Source organism: Schistocerca americana, chromosome 4 (assembly GCF_021461395.2).
Source record: "Schistocerca americana isolate TAMUIC-IGC-003095 chromosome 4, iqSchAmer2.1, whole genome shotgun sequence".
NCBI lineage: Eukaryota > Metazoa > Arthropoda > Insecta > Orthoptera > Acrididae > Schistocerca > Schistocerca americana.
In genome coordinates this window covers 384,954,299-384,970,379 of record NC_060122.1, presented here as the reverse complement: position 1 = coordinate 384,970,379, position 16,081 = coordinate 384,954,299, and the positions used below count along the sequence as shown (strand labels likewise).

At 36.1% G+C, this 16,081-nt stretch overlaps 1 protein-coding gene across 1 annotated transcript in view; it reads right to left on the bottom strand.

The window, feature by feature from the left end:
* Positions 1 to 16,081, bottom strand: part of LOC124612934 (ribokinase-like) — a 66,185-nt gene that overhangs the window by 9,144 nt on the left and 40,960 nt on the right. Inside the window, exon 5 of the mRNA XM_047141432.1 lies at positions 13,534 to 13,625. Coding sequence (XP_046997388.1) covers positions 13,534 to 13,625 — 92 coding nt within the window. The remainder of the gene's footprint in view (positions 1 to 13,533; positions 13,626 to 16,081) is intronic.

Genomic DNA, 16,081 nt, shown 5'->3' with positions numbered 1-16,081 from the left:
CCAGCCTGGCTGATAAACACCTGCTGGAATGTACGATGTTTATGCAGGATGGTGCTCCACCCCATATTCCTAGATGCATGAAATATCTCTTGCGCGCGTCGTTTGGTGATGATCGTGTGCTCAGCAGCCACTTTCATCATGCTTGGCCTCCCAGGTCCCCAGGCCTCAGTCCGTGCGATTATTGGCTTTGGGGTTACCTGAATCGCAAGTGTATGGTGATCGACCGACATCTCTAGGGATGCTGAAAGACAACATCTGATGCCAATGCCTCACCATAACTTCGGACATGCTTTACAGTGCTGTTTACAACATTATTCCTCGACTACAGGTATTGTTGAGGAATGATGGTGGACATATCGATAATTTCCTGTAAAGATCATCATCATCTTTTCTTTGTCTTACTTTGTTATGCTAATTATTGCTATTCTGATCAGATGAAGCACCATCTGTCGTACATTTGTGAACTTTTGTATTTTTTTTTTTTTTTTTGGTTCTAATAAAACCCCATGTCATTCCAAGCGTCTGTGTCAATTTGTACCTCTCTATCTACATTATTCCGTGATTTATTCAGCTTTCAAATTTATACTAACTTTTTGATCACCGGGTACATTTATGCTGCTTTTTACCAAATTTTACAGACTAAGACATCTTAATTTTTAAGCAATTTTTAATAACATTTTTACAATTTTTATTAGTAAACTGCAAATCATCATCTGAACTTTCTTCTTCTTGCTCTTCATTGTCATCACTGTCCTCTCCATACGTAAGAGAGTCTTCACTGCTCTCAGGAGCATTGCTTATGCTACACTTCTTGAAAGATTTAACAATAATGTCTTCTCTCACTCTAGACCACGACTGTTTTGTCCAGTGACACATTTGTTTGATAGTGGATCATTTTAAAGCTTCCTTTTGCATGAATTCATGTTGGGATTCATCCATCAACCATTTGTACCATTCCTTTCTCATATACACTTTAAAAGTTTATTTAGCGAGAAATCAAAAGGTTACCATTGTGAAATAAGTCCTTCCAGAATAATAGCAAGCTTTGTATTCTCCTGTCTCAATTTCTCTTTCACAGAATTTTTCAAATAACTACCCATACTCTGTTAATCTGTAATTTCAGACCAGCTTCTTCCATCCAACCCTTGTCATGTACATAAACACCACCTGGTGGTATTTTAGGTGGTTTTGGCATTGTTTTGCATTTGAAAATGGATTAAGTTTAGTACTGTCAGCATAACAGGAAAGGACAACAATGTGGTGCATTTTTTTCCTGTCCACTTGTTTCTACAGTTACAGTTTTAGCATCTTTCTGCTACTCAGTACTTCAAATGTCAGAGTAGCTTCGTCCATATTCACTATTTGGCTTAGTTCCACACTGATTTTCTTTCCATGTTGAATAATAAAGCAATGGAAAGATAATATTTTCTCTTCATACCCTTGTGACAATTTCTGAGATATTTTGGTTTTGGTTCACATGCTAAGTCCATGATGCTTTATAAACCCGTAGCACCAACCAACTTCATCTTTAAAGTCTGCTAAGTTCCGCTGTAGCACTAACTTGTGAGCATGTATTTGAACCATTTTCACACTAACTCCAATGCCATTTTGATGGTGTCCTTGAATCCATTTCAATACAGCATGTTCTAATTTTGGTCATTTTGCACTCGGTCCTCTATATGCACATTTAGTCTTCTTTCTTTTTTTCCAGTTCCTCTTTACTTGACCGCAAATTGCGAATGTTTTTTTCTGGAGGGCCAAAATGCTGCTCAGCTTCTGTTTCCATGTTGCTCTGCATAAGCTTTTACTTTCAATTTCTAGCCAGCATCATATGAATACTTTTCATTTTTTCCATTACAACACTAGCTACTAACAAAAATACTGTACTGTTATCCATAACACAAATCAATTTCAATTCAAGGTCACTGGCACCATAGACTGCAATGATGCATCATAGGCTAGACAGTGTTCTGGGTTTGTGATGGCGGGCGTGAGGTAGACAGTGTTAGCAAGCTTTTGAATCCCCGCAACTCATGTTCGTCTCATGCCAATTGACTCCAGTGTTGCCAGACAGAGATGGGCATAGAGTATAGATATACACTGAAGCACCAAAGAAACTGGTATATGCATGTGCATTCAAATACAGAGATATGTCAACAGGCAGAACAAGGCGCTGTGGTCAGAAATACCTATATAAGACAACAAGTGGCTGGCATAGTTGTTAAATTGGTTACTCCTGTTACAATGGCAGGTTATCAAGATTTATGTGAGTTTGAATGTGATGTTATATTCGGCGCACAAGTGATGGGACACAGGTAGCGATGAAATGGGGATTTTCCCATATGACCATTTCACGAGTACATCATGAATATCAGGAATCCGGGAAAACATCAAATCTCTGACATCGCTGCGGCCGGAAAAGAACCTGCAAGAACAGGACCAATGATGACTGAAGAGAATCATTTATCATGACAAAAAAGCAACCCTTCTGCAAATTGCAGCACATTTCAATGCTTGGCCATCAACACGTGTCAGCGTGCAAACCATTCAATGAAATATCATCGATATGGGCTTTTGGAGCCGAAGGCCCACTTGTGTACCCTCGATGACTGCATGACACAAAGCTTTACACCTCGCCTGGGCCCATCATCACTGACATTGGACTGTCGATAGCTCGAAACATGTTGCCTGGTCGAATGAGTCTCATTTCATATCGCATCGAACGGATGTACATGTACGTGTATAGAGGAAACCTCTTGAATCCATGGGCCCTGCATGTTAGCAGGGGACTGTTCATGCTGGTGGAGGCTCTGTAATGGTGTGAGGTGTGTGCAGGTGGAGCGATATGGGACCCTTGATACATCTAGATGTGACTGACAGGTGACGCATACGTAAGCATCGTGTCTGATCACCTTCATCCAGTCATGTCCATTGTGCACTGTGACAGACTTGGGCAATTCCAGCAGGACAATGCGACGCCCCATACATCCAGAATTGCTGCAGAGTGGCTCCAGGAACACTCTTCTACGTTTAAACACTTCCGCTGGCCACCAAACTCCCCAGACGTGAACATTACAGATCATATACGGGATACCTTGCAATGTGCTGTTCTGAAGGGATCTCCACCCCCACATACAATTACAGATTTACGGGCAACTCTGCAGGATTCATAGTTTCAATTTCCTCTAGCACTACTTTAGATATTAGTCGAGTCCATGCCACATCGTGTTGCTGCACTTCTGTGTGCTTGTGGGGGACCTTACATGATATTAGGCAGGTATACCAGTTTCTTTGGCTCTTCAGTGTAGACATATAGTGTAAGAAAGACCTGAATTTTGGAGGCAATTTTTCAAAGAAAAAGTGTATCTTATAATCCGTAAAATATGGTAAGTAAAGGTAACATTCAAAGGCAAGAATCTTGTCCTTAAAAAACCATTATTTGACACTGCACCGAAGTAAAAATTTTATTTGGTTATGAGCAACTAATAATTTACCAAGTGGGTTCCAAATGAGAAATTCAGTTGCTGTACATGTATTAGAATACTGGAAAAAACTGTTATCAGTTTTAGAACAAGATGATGACACTCAGATAAAGCGAGAAGAAAAATTAGTCCAGAATGAAAAGTCTAACAAATTAAATAAAGCATATTAAACTAACTGCAAATGTTCTCGCAAGAATAAATTACACCAGAAAGACCCATTGTGGAGACAGACGTCACCAGATTGCGTGATGAGCGAATGTTCGAGAATTGAACTGAACAGTGATACTGATCTTTTCTTTATGTATTAGTTGCTGTTGTTACATTGACCTGCACCCTAGAAGATATTGCATCCATGTTTCACTGCTGCTGAAACACAGCATTACGGAAAGTTTGAGAGGGGGGGGGGGGGGGGGGGAGACAGTGATCCAGCTTGGCTAATAACTGCAATGAGTGCAGAGAGAGGAGTATGAGCAGGCATAAATTTCATCGTGCACCCAACCATGTGAATGTACACTGTGTACTTTAGCTTTTTATGAACATCTAACCTGTTTTAACTGCAGTCTGCTCAAATCCATTTGCACTTGGAACCCAACTGACTTTAAAATTACACCAACTTTCAACAATAGCGTACATTTCTGCAGGAGATGGTAAAAGTCTAGATGGGGACCAATTGTGTACTTAATGTGTTCTGTGGTGCAATGTTGTTGAGATCCCATGAGGTATGACGCGAACAAGTGTGGGTGTGTCAACTGCTGGTTCTACACGACCAATGAGAGTGTGGTGGGCATGTCAGCACAGAAGCGAAATCTATGGTTTTTTCGCCAATGGAGATATATGTTTCACTGCTGACATGTTAGGATGATGAAGAGGAAGAAGAAGTATTATTATTATTATTATTTAATAATAGTGATACCACCGACGACAGGCTAAGTAAACAAAAAAGGCAGTGAATCTAAAAACTGATGCAAACAATTCCCTTTTGTTTATTTTATTTCTCCCTGTGTCATCAAAATGTAGACAATTAATAAATGGCACAGATTTAGACTAGGTGCAATGTTAACTTTTCAGACAGATCCCTTACACCAATAAAAGCTTGAAATTTTGATTAGTCAGAATATGTTAAAACATAAAATTTTCTCAGGGGGTCTCTTAAAAAAGCTGAGTTGTCATATATTCAGGGTCATCTTAATCTCCTTCAAAGGGGAAAAGAAAGTAAATTAAGAGTTTAGTGTGCCGTTGACTATGAAGTCATTAGAACTGGAGCACAAGCTTGGATTTGGGAAATAAACTGACTGTGCCCTGTTCAAAAGAACCATACCAGCATTTGCCGTCATTTGCAGAAACCGCAGAAAATTTAAATCTGCATGATTAGATGGCGAAATGAACACCAGTGCTGCAGCCTATATGTGTCTCCTCACTCAACTAAGTGCCATGGGATCTGTAATCTCTGTTTCTCATTTACTACTGTCCATTTACTGTATAAAGATCATACTTTAATATGGAATCATGAATTATTTAGAAACTGCATTCCCAACAAAGCATGTGAATATTATGGATCCATGCACATCCACAGTCTTCCAATCTCTTATTATTTCTGATTTTCTCAAGTTAATTTTGCTGAGTGTTCAATTACATGCTTAACAAATACTAACAAAGAGATAGAGGGGCTGGCCAGTACTTACCTCAGCTCAGTACAGCCGATAGATACACAAAAAACAGAACCAAAAATTTACGTTCCTAGCTTTCGGAACAAATGTTCCTTCATCAGGGAGGAGAGAGGGGAAAGAAAGGGAAGAAGGGAAAGTAGATTCAGTTACTCACAACAGAATATCTTTGGCTTCCCTATGACAACCATGCCTCCATCCTTGCTATTCTCCCTGTTTTCCTTTCCTTGTTGCTTCATAACCTGGGTTGTGAGTAACTGAATCTACTTTCCCTTCTTCCCTTTCTTTCCCCTCTCTCCTCCCTGATGAAGGAACATTTGTTCCGAAAGCTTGGAACGTAAATTTTTGGTTCTGTTTTTTGTGTACCTATCGGCTGTACTGAGCTGAGGTAAGTACTGGCCAGCCCCTCTATCTCTTTGTTAGTATTTGTTTCACATCTTTATATGAGATTTTCCATTGATCAATTACATGCTTATTCCTGCTGCTTCTTCCTTAACAGTACCTCCACATTGTTTTCTCTATTCAGCAGTCACAACAATGAGTCAATCACCCACATTCACACTTATGAACTAACTTTTTAAATTTGTTTTCTTGAGGGCCTGCAGTGTGATATATGTCTTGTGGAGACATTATAGGTAGAGAAATCCAAATTTCTGCTATGTATTCAGTGCTTTATTGGTTTGCGATGGGCCTATTTTGGCCACAGTGCCATTTTCTAGCTGTCTCTGAATAAGACACAATTTTGTTAACTTTGTTTCTATTCTTATGCATAATTATTGACAATATTAAGCGATTACACAATAGTACTTACACCTAGCTGTTCTTGATGTCCATGAAGCGTCGATTGGTGCTGTCTCTGTCTAATGATTTGGTTGTTACATCTCATAGGTTATGTGATTATATGATGGTAGCAGCTGTACTGCAATACCTCTATTGTTAACGTTGTTGCAGACGAGACTTTTTTGCTGGCTACAGCCTTCTTGTTCTGTTTACAAGTTTTTGTAAGTTGACAACTTTATTTGACAGAAAATCAACAATATTATGTGGTTACAGTTTTGTTTTAATTTATTAATCTACGAGTAATTTGATCCTTGCTGTTAATTTTATCTTCGCGTATAAAACATTATTGGCTGTGTTTGTTTATCCGTTACCTATATTTTAGATGTCAATAAAATTGTTGAAGTGTTTGTGTTTTAAGATATATTTGTTCATTTAATAAGTCCTGTGAGTAGTTATATGAGTGCACGTAAATTTATATTTCTTTCAAGATATTCATGGTTCTGCCCTTCTGTATTATGTGTAATATTTGCTTTGCTTGTTCTATCTCTTCAAATTCATGCTTTTCTGTTTTCATGTGACTGAAGAAAATGGATGGATTTGTATCACTAATTCTGGTGTACTTTTGATATATCTAATTCCAAAATTTCTTTCCATTTGTCCTGTATGAAATTTAGCACAAACTTGACATTTGATTTAGTATATGGCTGAATTTATGTAGACTGGTAATTTTGTTTTCCCTGAGTAAATTTGTGTTTCGTTTGGTAGGTCAATCTTACTCCCATATTAATTACTTTTGAATACATTTTGGGAGTGAACAGTGATCAATGTTGTTACAAATATTTACTATCAAAAACAGTCTTGATCACAATTTATTTATTCCGATGACCAGTTTCAACCACTACTGTGGTCATCTTCAGACCAATAAGTAAGAAGCTCCTCCTGGTGGTAAATCACATAAACACACGCATTTCCATACTAGTGATTTACCACCAGAAGGAGGTTCTTACTTATTGGTCTGAAGCTGACCACAGTAGTGGGCGAAACCGGTCACCGGAATAAATAAATTGTGATCAAGACTGTTTTTGATACTAAAAATTACTCCCAAATTTTTTGGTAATGCATTTAATTTGTCAGATAGATTTCCTATGTATGTTGTAGGTATGTATACGACTTTCTGTTTCACTGGTGATTCTTCTAGTAGTTTCATGTCTTTATGGGTATCGCTGTATGCTGACTTGGTGGTTTGTTTGTACAGTTGAGTTGTTAGGTTTGGGTTATAGTCATTTTGTTGTGCCATATATTGTAGAATTCCTGGTTCCTTCTGGTTTCAGCTTATTTTAGTGGTAGATTGATTGGTCTTTTTATCATAGTATGGAAATGTGTGTGTTTATGTGCTTAGGGTGACTTGAATTTGCATTTATGTTGTTGTCTGTCATTGTGGATTTTCTGAAAATTTTGAAGTTGTGTGTTTGATTAATATTTTTGATTTTCCGGTGGAGAAAATTTATTGTTTTATTAGTCCCTGATTTGACAGCAAATTTCATTTTCAGATGTAGCTTGTTCAATGCTTGATGTATTTGTCGAATGTCTGTGTTGGTTCTGTCTATTAAGAGCAAAGTATCATTTCTAAGCCTGAATTTTTTTCTGGGGTATTTAATAAGATGTCTGCTACTGTGCTTGCAATGGTGCAACTCATAGCTCCCCCATTCTCTTGTAGTTAAAGAGTTTGTTGTTGAATTCAAAATAATTTTTTGCCACTTTTAATTTTAGCAGTTCAGTGATGTCTTATATACCAACAATAAATGTTTTTCTGTATTGGAGTAGGTTGTGCTCTACAGTTCTTACGGTTTCCTGGACTGATATATTTATGTAAAGGATGGTGATGTCAAATGATACAAATTTTCCATTTGCTCGAATTTTTATATCTTTTATTTTGTTTGCCAGCATTCAAGAATTTTTAATTGTGAATTATTTGCTATATGTGCAATACTTTGTAAGCAGGTTGTTTAGTTTTTTACTCTTGAGGTAGGTGGAGCCATTTGTGCAGTTGGTTACAGGACATATAGGAATAAAATCTTGGGGATTTTAGGTTGCTAATATAATTTTGTTCTTTTGTTCAAAGCTATATTTGTTCTTTTTTCATCATCTGTAAATATTGTTTTGTGAGATTTGTTGGCTTTTTTAGTATGAGCTGCAAATTTATTAGTAGGGTCCCAATTAATTTTTGTGGTATTATTAGCTGCCAGGAAACTGTTTACTTTGTTATGTAATCATTTTGGTTTATTATAACAAGACTATTGCTTTTATGATTAATGCATTGTTTGTGATGAGTTTGTGGTTTATTTGCTTTAGTACAGAGTGGACTGTTTTATTTTGCTGGTCATATATATATGTTTATGGATTACGGTTTTTTTGTTCTGTTGGACACTTGTACTGTCATCGTCTTCTGGTGTTTTATTGGCATCTTCACTGAAGTAATTGTGACAAACATAGGAAATGTGTGAGACAATTTAAATGCATTACTGAAAAATACAAGAGTAAGATTAGCTTACCAAATCAAACATAATCGATAAACACAAAGTTCACTCAGGGATAACAATATTACCAGTCCACACAAATTCAGGTGTGTACCAAATCCAATGTCAAGACTGCTGTAAATTTTATAGAGGACAAACAGGAAGAAATCTTGGAATCAGATTTCAAGAACACAGCAGAAGTGATACAAATCCATCCAGTTTCATCATTCACACAAAAATAGAAAACCACAAAGCAAACCAGACAGAATGAGCAATGCATATATTACACATAATACTGAAGGGAATAACCATGAATTCTCTGAAGACATAGAATTTTATATTCACGCATATAACTATCCACAGAGTATAAAATGAAGAAACTGTTCTTAAACACAAACACACACTGAAAATTTCATTAACATCTTAAATATAGATAACAGATAAAAATGCATAGTCAATAACATTTTACAAGCAAAGATTAAATAAACAGCAAAGACCAAATCACTAATACACAGAAACCTAGAGAATAATAAATCAATACAAAATTGTAATCACGTAACACCAATGGTGTTCTGACAAATAAAGCTGTCAAAAATACATAAACAGAACAAAAAGGGCACAGCCAACAAACAAAATATCATTTATAACAACAGTAACAATCTAGATATGGCAGTATAGCTGCCACAATCATATAACTGTGCCACCTGTAAGACACCATTACACAGTGACAGCACTAATTGATGTTTTATAGACGTCAAGAAGGTGGTGGTGGTGGTTAGTGTTTAACGTCCCGTCGACAACGAGGTCATTACAGACGGAGCGCAAGCTCGGGTTAGGGAAGGATTGGGAAGGAAATCGGCCGTGCCCTTTCAAAGGAACCATCCCGGCGTTTGCCTGAAATGATTTAGGGAAATCACGGAAAACCTAAATCAGGATGGCTGGAGACAGGATTGAACCATCGTCCTCCCGAATGCGAGTCCAGTGTGCTAACCACTGCGCCACCTCGCTCGGTACTGGACATCAAGAACAGCTAGACGTAAGTTATATTGTATAATCACCCTATATTTTCAATAATTATACATATGGTTAGCAAAATCATATATTATTTTTCAGGCAACTAGAAAGTGGCACTGTAGCTGAAACAGACCTATCGCAAGCCAATAAAGCACTAAAGGCATAAGAGTGATTTGGATTTTTCTACTCATAAAGTCCCTGCAAGACACACATTGTGCTGCGGGCCCTCAACTATAAAAACAATGGCACTTAGATCATATCATGTCATGGAGCACACCCTGTGTTACATAACCCCAAAAGTAAAAATGATTGAACTAATAACTTTACCAAAAAAAATTCACAAATCAAAAAAAGTATGTAGCTCACTTAAAACTTAGCAATAGTACTAATCTTTTAATATACAACCAAATATGTTGTTTATACCAGCCAGCAAGTACATGCAATCAACAAAAAGAATATTCAGCACCTGATAAACACCTCACAAAGAAACAAGTACAAAAATACACACTGCCATTTCAATTCAATACAAGAACAAAGAAATCTAACAAATATTATACTCACAGATAACGAACTAAAACTATTAGACGAAGGCCTAAAATATAAGACACAGTCTACACCTAATACTGTAACAACAAAAGTCATGACTGATTCAGTGAAATTGCCAATAAGGTACAGAAAAAGACTTAATCCATCAACATACATATGGGCAACAAAAGAAAACACACTACTCTATACTAAATAGAATAAACCATGAACACATCATAAACAATGCAACAGCCAAAAAGCACATAAAGGTAATAGTATGATTATATTAAACCAAAAGTAACCATTTTCTTTAAAGCTAACAATATCACAAGAATTGAGAGTGGCCCTCCCAATAAATTTGCAGCACAGGCTAAAAATGTCATCAAATCCCGCAACACAATATTTACAGATTATGAAAAAAGAGCAGATGTAGTTATGAACCCAAAGACACCAAAATTACATTGTTAACCTAAGATCCATAAAGAATTTATTCCTATATGTCACATCGTCAGTTGCACAGGCAGTCCCACCTACCTCATTAGTAAAAAACTGAACAATATACATACAAAGTATTACACATATAACAAAAATCCACCATCAAAAATTCATAAACGCAGCCAAACAAAATAAGAGATATAAAAATGCCAGCAAGTGGGAAATTTGTATCATTTGACATCACCAACCACTACACAAATATACCGCTCCACGAAACCATAAGAACTGTAGAGCAAAACCTACTCCAAAATGGGAAAACATTTACTGTCAGTATATACGACATTACTGAACTGCTTACATTAATATCAACAACAAAAATTATAGTGGACACCTTATTAAACACCTTAGAACAGCAGTTTTTCAGAACCCCACACCAACAAGTAAACACACACATCCAAAAATGAAATTTTCAATGGAATTAGATACTAATACAACAATAAATTTTCTAGACCGGAAAATCAAAAATATTAACACCGCACTCAACTTCAACATTTTTAGAAAATCCGTAATGACAGACAACATCACAAATGCAAAGCATGTCACCCTAAATCAAATAAAGACACACACATTTCCATACTGTGATCAACAGACTAACCAACCAACCACTAGAACAAGCTGCAATGCAAAAAAACTAGCAGTTCTACAGTTTACAGTACAACAAAATGACTATAACCTAAACATAATCACTCACCTAAAATAATAATAATAATAATAATAATATAAAAAACCAAGTACACATACTGAAACACATAAAGACATGAAACTTCTAAAACAATCACCAGTGACACAGAAGATCTTATGCATACCTAGAACATACATCGGAAATATATCCAACAAATTAAATGCATTACTGAAAAATACGGAAGTAAAATTTAGCATACTGAACCAAACAAAATCTAAAAACAAAAATTTACTCAGGGATACAAATTCGGCCATATACTTAATCAAATGTCAAGATTGCAATAAATGGTATATGGGACAAACAGAAAGAAATTTTGGAATTAGGTACTAAGAACACACCAGAAACTGATACAAATCCATCCTTTTTCATGAATCACTTAAAAGCAGAAAACCACAAAGCAGACCAGAATGAGCTATGCAAATATTAGTACCAAAGGAAAGAACCATGAATACCCTAGAAGAAATACATCTAAAAACAAAGATGATGTGACTTACCAAATGAAAGTGCTGGCAGGTCGACAGACACACAAACAAACACAAACATACACACAAAATTCTAGCTTTCGCAACCAACGGTTGCTTCGTCAGGAAAGAGGGAAGGAGAGGGAAAGATGAAAGGATGTGGGTGTTAAGGAAGAGGGTGAGGAGTCATTCCAATCCCGGGAGCGGAAAGACTTACCTTGGGGGAAAAAGGGACAGGTATACACTCGCACACACACACACACACACACACACACACACACACACACACACACACACATCCATCCGCACATACACAGACACGAGCAGACATTTGTAAAGGCAAAGAGTTCCAAAGAAATACAAATTTATATGCACACATGTAACTATCAAATGGCAGATTGAAATGGCAGATTAAACGAACAAACTATACTTAAATACAAACACTATACTGACAATTTTATTGACATTTTAAATATAGATAATGGATAAACGTATACTGCCAATAACATTTTATAAACAAAAATAAAATTAATAGCAAATATCAAATCACTAATACATAAAACTCGTAGGTCAATAAATCAATACAAAATTGTAAACATATAACGTCACTGGTGTTCTGCCAAAAAACAACCACCAGAGAAAAGGACATAGCCAACAAAAAAGTCTCTTCTACAACAATATTAATGATTGTGATATGGAAGTATTGCTGCCACAATCTTGTAATCACCTCACCTACGATACTTCACAACCAAATCATTACACAGTAACATCACCATACAATGTTTTGTGGATGTCAAGGACAGCCAGACATAAGTTATATTGTGTAAACACCAAATTTTGTCAATAATTATACTGGAGAATAGAAACAAAGATTAACGAGACCATGTATTATTCGCAGGTAGCTGAAATAGGCCTTTCGCAAACCAATAAAGCACTAAATATGTAGCAGGAATTTGGATTTCTCTATTTATAATGTTTTTATGAATTCAGAACTTGTCTTTCAAAGTCAACTGTGTGTTTCTCTCTTCAGATTTCTTTCCACATTTTTGAATTTAGTTTATATTCAGCTTTTATTTCCTGAGGGATGGCACGAACATGCACACGCACACACACAGTTAACTGTTTCACAGACCTAATTACCACCTTTTCAGATACATTCATTCTGTCCCCTTTTTGGAATAATAAACCTATAATTCTACAAGAGCTTGCCCACATTTGGTAATTTTTGCCTTTTTTCTGTGGGTGCTCCACTAGTACAAACCAAGTACGGTATTTTCTAAAAACCATTCAAGATTTTTTCCACTACATCACTTTTATAACGATTAATCACTTCTTTCTATTAAAAGACACCATCACAAAATAAATTTCTGTTTTGTTTGAACATACAAAGTTATGCTCCTCTGCAACTTTTTGTGTGACACTACTGCGGTGTACTATTTACGTTTGGTAACATAAAGAATTGGACCTTTTTCTGCTTAGTGCTTGAAGAAGGCCTGAATTCTGTAAATAATTCCCCTTGCTTGTTTATGGAGTATCTGTTATTGCAATCAAAACCCCTGACTACATGTAACAGGTTTATTCATTAAATAACTCACTACAGTCATGTTTAAGTTTGCATTGAAACTGATCTTCAAAGCAACTAACCTCAAGCTGGCTGTCCAAGATCGTTGTATCAGCTACACATAACAAGTTCTAGCTTGTCAGCATTTGCTCGTTACTCTGACTTTGACTAAAGTCTAATATGATTATTCAATTTTGAATAAATTTCACCTGAATCTCATCACATTTACCAATCGTGGTTCCATTCTTTTAAAGCTCAAGGATTTCAATAAGATGATGAACAAAGAGTTAGGCTACCTTTGCAGTAATAACAGCAAAATGTAATTCTTATTTGAATATTCGTAAAACACAAACCTCAACTTCATTGACACACAATATGTCAACAAGGTCGTAAATCTCTGGAGGAAGGCTGGAACTGGCTGGTGCTACATTCAGGATGGAAATTCCTGTAGAGAGAAGTGTACACAGTTAGGCTGTTTCACTGAATAACATTTCTCTATCTAGGATCCAGCCAGGAGTAGAACCTTTGAATCCAGATAGTTAAGAAGAATATGAAGTCCCCCTTAGGACACATTCATCGGTGTATGCCATCTAATAATCAGAATAGTTAACTTGATGAATTGAGTTTAGAGTGCACAGTGTTAAGTGCTCCAGGAGGTCCAAAATCAAACTGAACCACATTAGTAATCAAAGCAGGGACATACTACTGTGTTAACATATTTATGTCTGACTGTCACAGATACTGTAACTGTTCAACTGCTTGTTCTCTGAGAGACTGAGTGGCAAAATTTTCCAAGGTAGGTGTTATAAAACCTTCATGAGCACACAAATAATGGTAGAAAACCTAGGTGACAGACAGCCCAAACAGAAATTTTGCACTATAAGAAGCTGGCCTCCATCTAGACTAAGTGGAACTGGGACTTGAACACAAAATCTAGTTGCCAATTAGAAGCATACTCTCCTATAGCAACACATTAAGAATTTATAGATAAGAACAGTGATCTGGCTGGCCAGTTTTCAGTAAAACTGTAATACAAAGTATCAGCTGCTCCCCGTTTCTTTACATTCAGTTATTTAAAATATGTAGTTTCAGAGGTATATTCAGGTAAAAAAAAAATTTATTGCCCGAACTGTCAGAGTGTCAATTTATCAGCACTCTGTTTACTTTCTCTTGGCTTATGAAATTCAACACCAGATGTAGCTAGCGTGCTCAGTATTGATGCACAACATTTCAACTTACTCGTACACCAATAGTTATCAACTTCCGAGCGTTGTAATGCTGCTGCATTGTTTGTTTGTTGATATCTCACTTTGTAATGCTTGTTTACATTTTGTTATTTCATCTGATGTTCTTGTGCAGTAGCGTTATTTCATATTGCTTCCGTGATATTTTTCTTTAAGTTAAGTTTTCAGTTTGCTTATTTCATTCACTTCTGTAATTTATTTGTTAAAAATGTGTCCAACAATAAAATGAGTATTTCAGTGAAAGGAGCAGTGCTTCGGAAGGTGACAATGATGTTCTTGCTGCTATACTGATTAAAAGTAAAGACAGAATGGAAAATACACAGTACACTGAAGTGACTGCACCTGAAATTCTACAGCCATTACCACGTCCATTTCACAAGGTGCCTAAACCAAAAGATACAAGATATGCCACCAATTGAATCTTCTACAACTGAATATTTCAATTTATTTTCACTACAGCATTACTTCAACTAATTGTCACTGATACAAACCACTCATTACTCAGTTTATATCTACCATACTGCTATACTTTGTCCAGCCCATACGAAAATGGAAGAATGTCACAATAGCCAAGGTAAGGGGTATTACAGCATGCTTATTGAATATGGGACTCAACGGAAGTCCTACACTGTTTTCATACCATTTAACACATTCCCATGGTTTGGTAAAATGTATTCTCCTACAAAACACAAGTGTTAAGTGATACACAACTGCATACTGGGTAGATAAAGAACTGCATACATTGGGCAGACTGTACTGTACAATCTAATAATATTAAAAGTTTTACTTTTCTTATGTCACTTTGCAAAGAAATTTGTAAAATAAATTTTATGGACATTAATTAGTTTTCCCTGAATCACGTGTACTGTTATTATATAAAATCAAATTCACATTATTTTGTAAAAATACTTTTTATTTTGTCACTTATAATCAATTTAAAGTGAAGATGTATGACAATCAGGGTATACCATAATAACTGCATACTTATGTGGGTAATTTGTATTTTTTTCATTTTTTTAAAACTGAATGCAGTATGACAAGTGACAATTTAAACAAAACTCTGTTTGACAGTATAAAAACAACATTTTTAGCTTTCACCACTCAAAATGGCCGATTGCAAAAAGGTTAAAACAAGCAGCATTGTTTTTTTTTAAATTGTGGACCGAGGGGTTTCAAAAAACATACTAAATACAATCTAACTCTGGAAGCATATACTGAGACAAATACAAAGCATCTTGTATGATAACAATGCTCTACACAAAGATGTCTTTTATAAAATATTTTCAATATTCTTGCCATATCAGAGTTGAGTAAAATCCCAAGCATATGATTTTCCCACCAGCATTGTCATATGTAACTGACAGTACTGACTACAGTTGTTATGTCCTTTAACAACCAGTAATTACTCAGTAATTAGTTGACAAATATCATCATCATGGCATTAAGAAGCCATGACACATTTCTATGCCGCCAGAGACAAATTCAATATTTGCAATGGGAGGACACTAGTAATGCCACCACACAAGTCAGGATGTATACAATACACCGAGCATTATTTTATGCTTGTGTATGTAGCTCTCACTTTCAGGAGAGTCAGTTTTATAATTTGTTTCTACTGGAACTCCACTTACAGTACACATGAATATTTGGACTCTGA